At 33.7% G+C, this 12,896-nt stretch overlaps 1 protein-coding gene and 1 long non-coding RNA gene across 5 annotated transcripts in view; one reads left to right on the top strand and one right to left on the bottom strand.

Moving 5' to 3' along the window:
* Ptprq (protein tyrosine phosphatase receptor type Q) overlaps nt 1-12,896 on the bottom strand; it is a 201,870-nt gene that overhangs the window by 33,391 nt on the left and 155,583 nt on the right. Inside the window, exon 35 of the mRNA XM_063255200.1 lies at nt 8,245-8,373. Within this exon, the coding sequence (XP_063111270.1) occupies nt 8,245-8,373 (129 nt within the window). The remainder of the gene's footprint in view (nt 1-8,244; nt 8,374-12,896) is intronic.
* Nucleotides 1-12,896, top strand: part of LOC134477366 (uncharacterized) — a 177,542-nt gene that overhangs the window by 52,010 nt on the left and 112,636 nt on the right. The window lies entirely within an intron of this gene.

The following is a 12,896-nucleotide window of genomic DNA, read 5'->3' as shown; positions in this document are numbered from 1 at the left end:
TAGGGAGAGTTATTTAGATACATATTTTGAAAATCTCACAGGACTTGGTGTACATAAAAATCAACAGTTCAGAAAGAGTGATGTTTTTAAATCAAATGATCTGAGGAGACATTCAAAATTAAATAAGAGATTTCTTTTTATTTAACATTTTAAAACACATTTTTAAAAAATGCCAAATGGATGCGTTTAGACTGAATTGACATCTCATTTGTTTATGTGAATGAAGATTATCATCAAATTATATTTAGTTCATTAGTGGATAAATCAATTTGGGAAATGTTCAGATTTCAATATAATGGACCACCTTCCAATATAAAGAGCTAAACACTTTTTATTACATAAACCTTAGCTGTCTTAAATCCTACTTTTTTTTTTGGTTGGAGAGGGTATTATTCCACATCTGGGCTCATTTCTTTAAAGTCTATCAAAAACTGAAATTCCACTCAGATTACTCTTGATGGATTCAGAGAGAAACCATTTATTTATGTTGGCAGTGGTGATTGAAGGCAATACTGTCACCGAGACTCAGCTTTCCCCCAAGGTCAATTAGCTGAAATCTACAGGGAATTAAAATATAGTCCTAATAACGAGCCATAGATGATAACCTATAGATGAGAAGATTAAATTTGTACTAGCAGTGGCATAAGACAAATTGAGAAGCTTTATTTTTTCCATTTAAATAGTTAAGTCAGGTTAAATTAAAAGATTTTGCCTTGATATAAAAATATGTATTTGTATATAGTATATACTGAATATTTAAATAACAAACTTTTCATGAAGAATCTTTCTGGAAAAATATGTCAATAGTGTCCAAGTTTTGTAAAATATTGAATATAGGCACCAGAGATATATCTTAGTAGCACAGTGCCTGCCTGGCAAGAACAACCCGAGTTTGATTATGGGTCCAAACAGACAAACAAACACAAACCATCATAAAATATTGAATGTGATCTTTTTGTTTATATATTTCATCAAATCATTACTCAAAAACTTTTATATTTTGACTTCTATAGTGACATTTTATTACTTTTCCAAAATATTTACTGTAATACATTGGAATATTTTATTTTTTTCATTGATTTTACTAGTTGTAGGTTTTTAAATAGTGCTCTTTGAGATCTTTATTATTTTGCCTAATGGCCAATAATTTTTTGTTATTCTCAATATAAACTAAAAATAGTATTCTAACCAGTGCTGGGTCCTTTACAACAGATTCTAAAACTTCATTTTAAAAGAGAAACATACCATCTGAATCACTGAGTAATATAATACTTTTCTCAACTAGAAAAATAATCAATTAATAAGTGATATCTAGTACTTTCCCAACATATCTTTTCATCTCTGTGAGTACGAATCATTAGGAAGATCATTAGCAATTTGAACAGCAGCTCTTGGGCAGTACGCCTTCCTTATTTTATGACAGTATTTCCAGTGCCTGGCAAATGATAGGTGCCTATTTTAGAGTTTTAATTTAAAAAAAAAAGGTGGAATAGTCTTTTAGAGTGAGATAGGAATGCAAAATTCTTTCTGATGTCAGTGGGCTGAAGTGAGATTCCCATTGTGGCAGGAATCAAATTTGTCTCGTTATTAGACCTCTCCCCATTAGCAAACTTGAAAGCAGATTCTTGACAGATGTTTTATTTCACCATCCATGTATTCTAAATTAAAACCATGGGTATAATTTAGGAACCTCAAGGGCAATGGGGAAGAAGCAGAGAAAGAGAGGAGGGATTGCTGACAGCTGTGTAAAAAGGTAGACAAGTCTTCTCAGCAAGGACTTAATGAAGAGGAGATAGAAAGCATCACGCAATCTAAAAAGATCTTGCAGCCTGAGCCATTCACTAGAGTGACAGGTAAGCAATGAAGTCCTCAGAGAAGTTGGAGATCAGCTCTTCTTTCACTGATATGATGTATCTAAAGTTGTTCTATAAAGGCTATGATTAACCTAAACTATTAAGTTCAGCTCTATCAACATAAGGGCTTAATCAGAAAGGATGCTAGTCACTTAGTTATGGGAAAGAAAATTTGGTAATAAAGACACTAGACATTTGTAAAACTAGAGATATTTTTCTGAGGAAAGAATGGCTTGTTGTGAGAAGAAAATCTTAGATGTAGAATAATTCTGTTTTATGATGATGAAGACATTGAGCAGAGTTGCTCAACCAGACCACTTATGCGGCTAGAATGCCAAGAGGTCAGCTGTGAGTGCTGGTTAGAAATGAGTGTTTCATGTGATGTGATCAATTAAAACTTTAGTGTAATGTCATTGGCAAATATGTAAATGCTTTCAAGCATATATTATAAGTAAAATGCATTTTCATAAAATTATTTTAGTTCTGTCCTTGGGAACTTGTTAACTAGTTAATCCGAAGTGGAACGACATTGCTTATTATTCCAAAATGCTAAATGTGCTTAGCGAAGCAACAGGGCTGGTTTCTGCTGTTTTAATCACAGGGAATACTATGCACGGTCAGCTAGAATGTCAGAAGTAATGACCCCATCTGGCCTCACAGCTCAGGGAGACTGACTCCTCTTTGTGGTAGATTTGTGATTTTAAAATCAGAAGCATCTTAATTCTGCGTCTCCATTCATATCTTTTGTATGAAGAAATGTATGATCTCTGAGACACTAAATCAATACTGGGGCCTAATGTCAACTAATGTTGACATTCTGCTATGCTACTCTCACAATATGTCAAGAAATTTTTGTGCTGTGATACAAATGGCATTTCTGACCATCAAGGGAGTTTCTAAAGCATGCACAGTTGGCTACCTGTGGGTCTGAGAGGAAGTAGAAGTTCTATGAAATATATCACTCTGTGTAGGAACCACAAAGGCAGACAAGACATGTTATTTTCTTGCTCCTTAGAGATTACCACCTACAACTTCAGAAATTAGCTTGTCTAAGATATGAATCCAGACTCCACCCATCAGACTGAAAGCTCTGCTCTTATGTCATGGTAATAATAGAACGAGAAACCTGTAAAGAAACCTAGGTGAAAACTTAATTTACTATTAAAGCTAACACAGCATGAGAACACAGCAAATTCCCAAAACATGCACATTATGAGTCATTGTGCATTTTGATAAGATGAACTTTATTATATCAATAGCATGCAGATTTATAAAAGATACTCTGCAAATAGCATTTTTTTGTCTTTGAAAAAGAACATATTAAGCAACAAAATGCTCAATATCATGTATTTTAAAATACAGAACACACCACCTGCAAAATTAAAATCACAGCAGAGCTCGACATTACCACATAACTTACTGGATGACAAAAATCTCCTTGCGTCTAAAGAAAAATGAAGAGTATCTGGAAGTAAAGATTCATTATTTATTTAGTATTTGAAACAGTGCATTATTTTAGATTTGTTACTACAATAACATGGATATTAGGTATCTTTATTTTACTTTACCTTATTTCTTATATTCTAGATTCACTTTTTTTTTGCCATTGCTTTTAAAGACAGGTTAAGACAGTAAAAAATTGACCTAAATCTATCAAACAGCAAGAAAAATAAATACAAACTATTTTACATAGAGTTTCACATATCAGTCAAATATTCTTATTGAAACAAAAATGAGAATTACACTACTAAAGGCTTTCCAGTTTCTGCAAATTTATCCTGCACTGTAATGCCATCTTTTCTCTGCCCTCTATCATGAGACAGTAAGTTAATCAAAAGCAGAAATTTCCTTAAAATTATTCACAGCATGGAAAAAAATTTGTTACAGAATAGCATGGTCCTTGTCTAAGAGACAGTTTTCATTGATCTCTATTTTGCTTTAGAGTTAAATACAGTACATATATATACATAATTGTAGATGCATACTGACACCTTAGAATCAGACACTAGACTAGCATCTTAGACTTTCTGTTTACTAGATATATGACCCTGGACAAATATTTAAACAATTTACGGATTACATTTATATATATATATATATATATATATATATATATATTAAACATATATATTTAAACATACGTATATTTTTAAACCACTTAAGGATACACACACACACACACACACACACACACACACACATATATATATATATATATATATATATATATATATATATATATCTGGGGACATAAGTATCTGCTATTGGGGACATAAGTATCTACTACATAGGATTAAATAAGCTAAGTGAAATCATTACATGCACTGTGATGATGTAATAGTTGCTCATAATAGAAACAATTCCCATGATAGTGAGTTCTATTTGTAAAAGTAAACTGGTATGGTTTTAACTTTCATAAAAACAAATAACAATACCTAATGCATTTTGATTTAAATTGACAGTACACATGCATTCTTTCAAGTGACAAACTTCCCGAAAGCATGATACATTTAGCAAAAATTCAATTTGCATATTTCTAAAGATACTGGAAAAGGAAAGTCATAAAGAAAGTTTCTATTCAAGGTAGCAATTTTACAAATAATTCAAAAGTTCATTTCATTTTGTTTAAAGCATTAATTCTATTCATGATTTCTGGTTTTGACATTCAAACTTAATATGCAATTACATTAAGATACACAGGTAAATGAACATAAAATATGCACACATTTTTGGGAAAAATTTTAGAAGCCTAAAAGAAATTAAATTTCTGTCACTATTAGTATTACACAACTACTTTTTTTTCCTGATTTAGTTATAAGAGAAAACAAAATGTATCTAATAGGTATGAAAATGAAAATAATGAATAATACATTTTAGAGCAAATCTTTAACTTATGAAAATTCTGCCAGGTTGTTTAATTCTCTTGGGAAGGTAATTTGTGTTACAAACAAACTAGTTAAAGACAATCTTCAGCATCAGTCAGCTTCGTGATTTTAAAGATATAGGTCTTTATCCTACCTCTTTTTTCTATTGGTCATGCCAACAAATAACAAATTACCCTAGATGTCTTCCTTACCTCAATAGTCTAAGTAAGTGGCTTTTGTAGGAGCCATCACAAAAGGTGCTTTGTTTATCCGAGAATAAAATCTAAAGACTATTTCTGTGTCTTTTTAGTGTGGTATCTATGATCCCAAAAGTATTAAATATCTTTTCTAAAAAGTACAGCTTGCATGGGCATATAATATAAAATGTGCATACAGCTTGCATGGGCATATAATATAAAATGTGCATTTTATAATGTAATCATCCGCCTAATTAAGAATGTAAAACATTATTATAGCATATCCCTAAATGTTCTCATGGAATTAAGGAATACTAAATTCTAACTTGATTTTGGTTCTCCTTTGAGGAGAAAAAGCATAGTGAAGGAGAATGTATCTTCAAATTCCTCATGAAAAAAGATGGAATATAATTAAATAATAAGAGTTTACACATACACAATAATTTCAGGATGGCCTTTAAAATGTAAAGCAGAAAACATAAAATAGTTAAATAATTTGTTAACTTTAAAATTGCAAGTCTTTAAAAAAGATTACTACCAAACTCTATTTTTTTTTTGTCACTAACACTCTAACATTAGTATTTTAATTATTGACTACATGTTTTTTCTTATCATTTCTCTTTTGGCCACACAAACACATGTGACACTAAGAAAAATTACGAACTCACTTTACTATGAAAAGTTTGGTAGACTGGAAGAAAAAGGACATACGTAAAATTCAAATCAAAATTGCTACACATATGGTAGGTGGGTAGATTAAAAGAAAACTAGGATTTTCCTTGAAGACAATGAAGACACAGAATAAGATGCTAAACTACATAGAGACCTAACTTGAATTCTTCACTTCTGAAATCTACCATTTGACTTTGTAGAGATTTAGATCTTTAAGAACAATAAAGACTTGGAAAGCTCTATTGATGGACAGAACTTACGCATGTGTGCATGTAGCTTATTATTTTCAGCTATGATTTTTTCTTAGTCTGTCATCAAGTGACATGAAAAATCATGTATTTTTGTAATAAAGTTAATACTCAAACCTTGTAGTTCTTATTTTAATAAAACTTTTATAATAAATCGAGCAGAGCATATTATTATGTAACATTGGTACTACAAACGTATTTTGTATCATAATAAACAAATGAAAAAATGGACACTTTCAGAAATGGATACTTTCAATTTGGCTATGGGTGTAATAAATACCGATTTTCTATGGAGTGAAAAATGAAAACATTCAAAATTTATTTTCCTTCTGCAGCATTTTACAAATAACAATATATAAATAAAGATAGAATCAGGAAAATTAATACTAAGGAGTCAAGGATAGCCCTTGGATTATAAATGTGCTATAATAAACAATCTGCAATCCCTGTGCACATTTCCATGACCCAAAACTTCTTCATAGCTACTACGATAATCATTGTAAAACTTAAAACCAAAACTTTGTGATTTTTTCCTAATGACTACTCAGTGATCACAAGTGGAAGATGGGCAAGATGTAAAAACACATAATGAGGAAAATGAACCTCATGACTGAGGTTCTAAGCCTAGAATAGTAATTGGTTTATTATGAATGAAAAACTTTCTCCATAATGTTTTTTTCACTTTGTTAGTATTTCCTTAAGATTTATTTATATGAACTTGGAGGGGGGTTAATAATGATTCTTTTTTGAAAAAATGAAAATGCTTTACAAGTGATATGAGATTCTTGACGTTCATATTTTTATTACAGAGTCAACTGAATTTTTCAAGTAGCTAAAATTAATTGCACAGAGAGAGCCAAAATTATTCCTGTATACTTTCAAGTGTACAAGTAACAAGAAAGAAACTGGGTGTCCCGGTTTGTGAAGGCATCACAAATAATTGAAAAATGTACACAGAAAGTGAAAAATGAAGGAATTTCTGAAATTCAGTTTGGCCTTTTATGGGAAGAAAAGTGTGATCTATTGAGGACCAGGACAGAGCCTAGTACTACTGATATTCTGGTGTTCCTAGGAGATGATTTGGCTTTGGTGATTATACTAGTAATCTATTGACCTTTTATATGTAGTTTTTCTTATGTGAAAACTATGTCCTAAGTAACATACAATCACCTTATACTGAAGTCTTTGCAACACTGCATATTTATGGAAGGGAACAAACAACTAGAATGTAAACTAAGACCAAAATCCAAATGTTTAAAAAGTAAGTTTTCATATCCTAAGAACAAAATTTCCTGCAATTCAGTGGTAATGCTAAATAATCATTTCATAACTTCTGGAAGGACACTGATCCTTAGGAGTTACTTCCCACTATAGCACATATTAGATATTTTTAGACATGCCTGAAATATACGTACAAGTCAACATATTAGGAGAAGACCAACTGTGACAAATGAAAACTACAAATGATGAATTATTTTTAATGGTCTATATGTTTAATGCCCTATTTTTAAAAACACAGTAATTTCAAAATGAGAGAGCTATGAAATGCTTTTTAATTGTACTTATAAGCATCTCATATTATTGGATCTTATAAGAACATAAACTTTCATTTAGCTCCGCGGCATAAGCGCCTGCCTTGCAAGCAGACAGTCGTGAGTTCGATCCCTGGTACCGATAAAAACGAAAAAGACAAAAAAAGTATAAAGAACATAAACTTTCAGGACAGCCTGCTAATAGATTTTATTAGGAATATGATGGATTATCTTAACAGTCAAGTGTTAAAATATACAAACATTTTGAAAATTTATAATACTTTTAAAAAAATTTAAAAGAATTTTTATTCAAAACTAAGCACTTTACTATTTCTAATACATACCAATGAAATGATTATTACACAATTATACTTCTTTTTTAAAGGTAAAATTTTACCTTGTGCTTAGTTTTTAAATACTAAGCAATTTTAGAAATGAAAATCTAACATACAGTTTAGAATTTCATATATTTCATATTAAAATAATGAACTAAAATGTTATAAATGTAATTAAATTAAAGTGACAACTGTGGACACTTCTAGAAAAAACTTTGATGTGCAAGGAATCTATCATTAAATCTATGAAATGAATTATTAAAGTATTAAAGGTTTAATGTGTAAAAATATTTGTCTCAGGAAAAAAATCTTAGCTGAACATTACAGTCCCAGGATCATACTGAACTCAAAATATTAGGAAGATTAAGTGATTCTCTGAACACCAGCAAGAAATAGGCAGGAGACGGAGGTCACCCTTTGAAAGAAGATCCCTGTGACCTGTGTAAACTGGAGCCCCACAAACACTTCCAACAAGCACAGGTCAGGACAGGGTCATGGCTCTGGGCCCTGTGGACCACTGTTCGCCCAAAGGAGTGTGCTCACCGCGTTAATCTCTCATCCTTCAGCTCCAGGTCCGCCATTGTGATGAGCTGATCCAGCTTGAATTTAGTATCAATTGTTTCTGCATCCCGAGGAGAGTATGTACCACCTTCTTTCTGCTTCTGTCGAATTCTAAACCAAGGGCAGTTGAAGCCCAAGAAAGGAATGTCACAGAAAACATATAACTGCAGGTTTACTTTTCTTTCAAGTAAATACACTTAGTCAAATAAATTCTTTGCTGTTAGCATTTTTCAATATGTGGTAATTTTATTGGTGTTCTGTTTCTTTTATCTGTTTTAATTTCATGGACCTTACTCAAATATCTTTTTTAAACAAGATGATTGATGCCCCAAATTTAATGAGGTTTAATTGATCGAGGGCTGAGCAAATGGAACATTTAAAATAGAGTCAGTAAAATTGAGGCGTTGGCCTGTTTCTCCTCCCTCCAAATGTCACAATGGTTTGTCATAGAAAGGAAACATACCAAAGAGAAATGATGCTTGTGCTGAAACAATGCATTGGTTCATACACAGAAACATTTTTACATGTACACAAATACACAAAAGTAGTTTTAACTGTGTGATTGAGTTTTTATGAAGATATTGAGAAGTACATACTATTATCTTTGTTTACAATTAGAAAAACAAGGTTCAGAACAGAAAGACACATGAGTCTATGAATGAATCTACAGCCTTTTCATTATAAGCCCATACATCCCTATTGCTCCATGGCATAGTATGGCATATCACAAGGTTATAATTAGCTGTGTTATCATTCACATTCCAAATATTCACTGTTTATTATGAGCTAAATATTGAAGGTGATATGGAAAGCATAAAATAAGGTTCCTATTTTCAACACCTAAAATTTAGAGATAGTTTCTAAATGTAGAAAAAGGAAAAATACTCAAACTGCAACTCAAAACATAGCACTGATTAATTATAAAATGGTATATAGGTCGTTACTCTTGTTAGTTTTTAGAAAAAGTTAAGTAGAATTTATACTGAGTAATTCAGAGTGACAAAAAAGTGAAAGCCCATTTCAGGTTCACTGGACAAAAGGAAAGTTATGTAAAAGCCTAAAAATATTCAAATGAAAACAGAATCCTTTGGCTGAGAAGAAAAGTATAGGGAAGATGCAGGGAATAAAGGGACCAATTCCTGCCTACTTAAAGGACAGAAATGAGAAATCAAGGACAATTTTGGAGCAAGAAAACAATAGAATATGGCGGATGTGCACTCCTTCAGGACATGGTCTGTATCTCACACAATATGTGTAGTGCCTGGAATAATGACCTTTTTCTCACCATCCCTTTGCCTCAATCTATGAATAATAGGCGACATTAAGAAAATATCATTTTTAAGGGACTTTCAATTATTTATGAAAGTAATTTAAGAAATTCAAGATAAAACAGACAGTGTGAATGACATTTAGAACACAAGACAACATTCTTCAGTTAAAATTTTAAAAGTCCATTGGACTATTTAGGAAATGAGTACAGTTGATTTTGCAAATGTAAAATCCCATTATCTTAGCAAGCTATCTTATAAAACTGAAGTTTTTTGGGCTCATGGGCAAGATTTCCACTGATACCCTTTAGACAAAGAGGGAATGAAAAAGTTGATCCTCTGAGTATGGAAGGACACTGCAGGAACTCAGAACAGAGGAGTTTGTAGAGCAACAATGAGAAGGGGTCAACCATACAAGGATGCTGGGCCTTTTGAAAGGTTTGTCCTCGCTATAAAAATTATATCTTCTTATAAACTTTGACTTTTAGATTGTATTATATTTTCAATTAAACATATCAGATTTATAGATAATTTAAAAATATTGAGAAGGCCTGGCAGATTCTGGTAAGTACGTGTGTGTGCTACTAATTTGCTGTCTCCCAACCCCAATCTACTCTTTTTGGCCTGCTCTGTGATAATGGATAATTTTCTTTCACCAGTCAGCCAAACGCTAAGCTTTGGCAAAAGGGGGCACTAGAATAACCTTGCAAGGCAACAGAGACCAGGATTTGCTGCCACGTGATGAGGCCAACTCTGCATCATTATTTTTCTTGTGGGAGCTCAGTAGCCCATACAGAGGTGCTCTTGCTGCCTCTTAAGTGCACACTCTCCTCATTCCATTGGTGAATGATTCCAAGAATCTCCAGCCTACCCACACTGTTCACCAAGAATGAGACATTTCTACAGCCATTCTCAGTCTGCCTACCCTCCCTCTGATAACAAATGTCTTCAGCAAAACAGCTTCCTTTCCTCTGTCATGTCTCTTTACCCACTACCAGGTGCTATGCTGCACATGATTGAGGTAGTCATTCCATGGCATCCTTGAGAGGGCACTTCCTCTAGTTATTAGTCCCTTTATTGTCCTTTCTCCCTCACTCTAAAAAGAGTAGCCGCCTTGTGGCACTTGATACTTTCTGTTACGGTGTCTGGGTGTCCCTCAATGCCTTATGTGGTCAAAGGATATTTTTAGAGGTAGTGGAATCTAGAGTGTTCAATGCTAGGATTAAGGATACTGGGATTAAGAGTGGGTTCTTGTTGGATCAGTCCACTGATTGTATTGGCATCGCCATAATTCCAAAAGACTGGATGAAAGAGGATCATCTCTTTTTTCTTGTTGCTTTCACTGCCTTGTAGGCACCATGAACCAAGCCACCTGTTTTTGGAGCCAGTCAATTATATACTGAAATCTTTACAAACTGAGCCAGACAAACCTTTTCTCTTTTAACTTTGGGTGCCAGGTATTTTTGTTCCAGAAATGAGTAAAAAATATAACAGAATTTGGTACTAGAGAAGGGGAGTCATTGCTATGACTATACCTGATCATCTGGTTTAGAGGCCTTTGGAACTGGCTTGTGGGAAGAGTCTGGAAAGGTTTGGAGAGGCCAGCTGAGAAACAGCAACCCTGGAAAGTCTTAGGCTGTACTAGGTTCTAGTCAGCTCAAAAGACCAGAAAACAATAAGACTAGGCTCAGGTTCCTGCAGGGAGAAAAACTGCTTTGGCTGCTGCATTATTGATGATGTTTGTTAGGGATTGGTAGAAAGTTAGTCTGTATTTTGCTCATGTCCAGCAACTTTGCCTACAACTGATATTAAAGGCAGAATACTAACTAGCAGAAGAAACTTCAAGGCAGTGAGATGTCAAGATAGTGGCATGGCTGTTGTTGGGAGCTTTTAGCCAAATCTATGTTGAGAACCAAGAGCAAAAAGCCTAGAAGAATGATTTACAGCATTGTGAGTTTGGCCATAAATGAATCTAGTAAAGCTGTGGACTGAAAACAGAAGAGGAGATCTTGAATTCCTTGCTGAGAAGGAATAGTAAAATAGAAAAGATGGCCTGATGGCTTCACAAGAAGCAGTGAGACTCTGCATTTTGCAGCTTCAAAACTGTAAAAATGAAAGACTGCTTTGAGAAGAAAGACCCAGAGCACCATGTTCCAGAATGGTAGCAATATGGAGAATTTTCTTCCTCAGAACTGAATTGAATTCCTCAGATTGCTAACATTTGAGGAAAATTGCAAGGAGGCAGCAAAGCTGTCCCAAGGAAAAAAAGTCACAGGAGCTTCAATCACCAGGAGTGCTCTAAGGAGCCACCTGATCCCTTGGGCATTTGTATCTTTCCACAGATTGCCTCCGATGCTGCACATGGTACTATGGGACTCAGTGTTTGCCCTGCTGGATGTTGGACTTGGTTTGGTCCCATTCCTTTGTATCCCTATTTGAAACTTTTGGAATGGAAATGTCTATTTTGTGCCATTGAATATTAGAAGTGTTTAACTTTCTTTTCAATTATAGAGGGGCTAATAGCTAGAAGTATGCCTTAAATCTCAGAGGTGATTTGGGACTTGGGCTTGTCAGCAATGTTGAAACTGTTGGAATTTTGGCAACTCTTGGAGAAGGACTAAATGTCTTTTGCATAAAGGGATATGCATGAATCTTTGGGGGGACAGGGATGAAATGATATGGTTTGTGTCTGGATGTGCTTCAAACTCTTGTGTGGTCAAAGGAATTTTCAGAAGTATCTGAATCTGGGGTGAGCAATACTAGGATTAAGGATGCTGGAATTAAGGATAGGTAATTGCTGGATCAATCCACTAACTGCATTGACTCTGTCCTATCCTGGAAGACTGGATTCAATATAATGGACAGAAAGAGGCATGTCTCCCTCTCTGTCCTTCTTGCCTTTGCTGTCTTCTACCGTCATAAATGGTTGCCTTTCTTCCATGTACCACCATGCCTTGGAGTCAGGTGATTATGGAGTGAAACCTCTACAAACTGTAAGCTAAAAAGACCTTTCCTCTTTTAATTTTGTCAGGTAATTTGTCTTAAGACTGAGGCAGAAGAGATGAAAACACAGTTTGAGAGACTAAGATATGTCCAGACTTCTTAAACTTTTCTTTAACCTCCTATAGAAGTTAACAAATTTGTTTAGTTAATTATTCTAAATGTTTCCCATCAAACTGCAAGATTCCCTTCTTTATGATTATTTTAGTCAACCTACAGTTTGCATATTTAAAAACATCATATGGCACAGGATAAATATTTCTTTCAATTTAAGAAAAATAGTGTTTCTGATTATATCTATGGCTTCTGTTCCCTGACTGGACTGTGACTGGTATAAATGTCAGGGAAGTATGTTGGGAATGTTGT

Source organism: Cavia porcellus, unplaced genomic scaffold (genome assembly GCF_034190915.1).
Source record: "Cavia porcellus strain 051 isolate PalLab524CR breed Dunkin Hartley unplaced genomic scaffold, mCavPor4.1 scaffold_8, whole genome shotgun sequence".
In the NCBI taxonomy this organism is placed as follows: Eukaryota; Metazoa; Chordata; class Mammalia; order Rodentia; family Caviidae; genus Cavia; species Cavia porcellus.
Note: the sequence above shows the minus strand (reverse complement) of the source record. Positions and strands in the feature narration are given on the sequence as shown.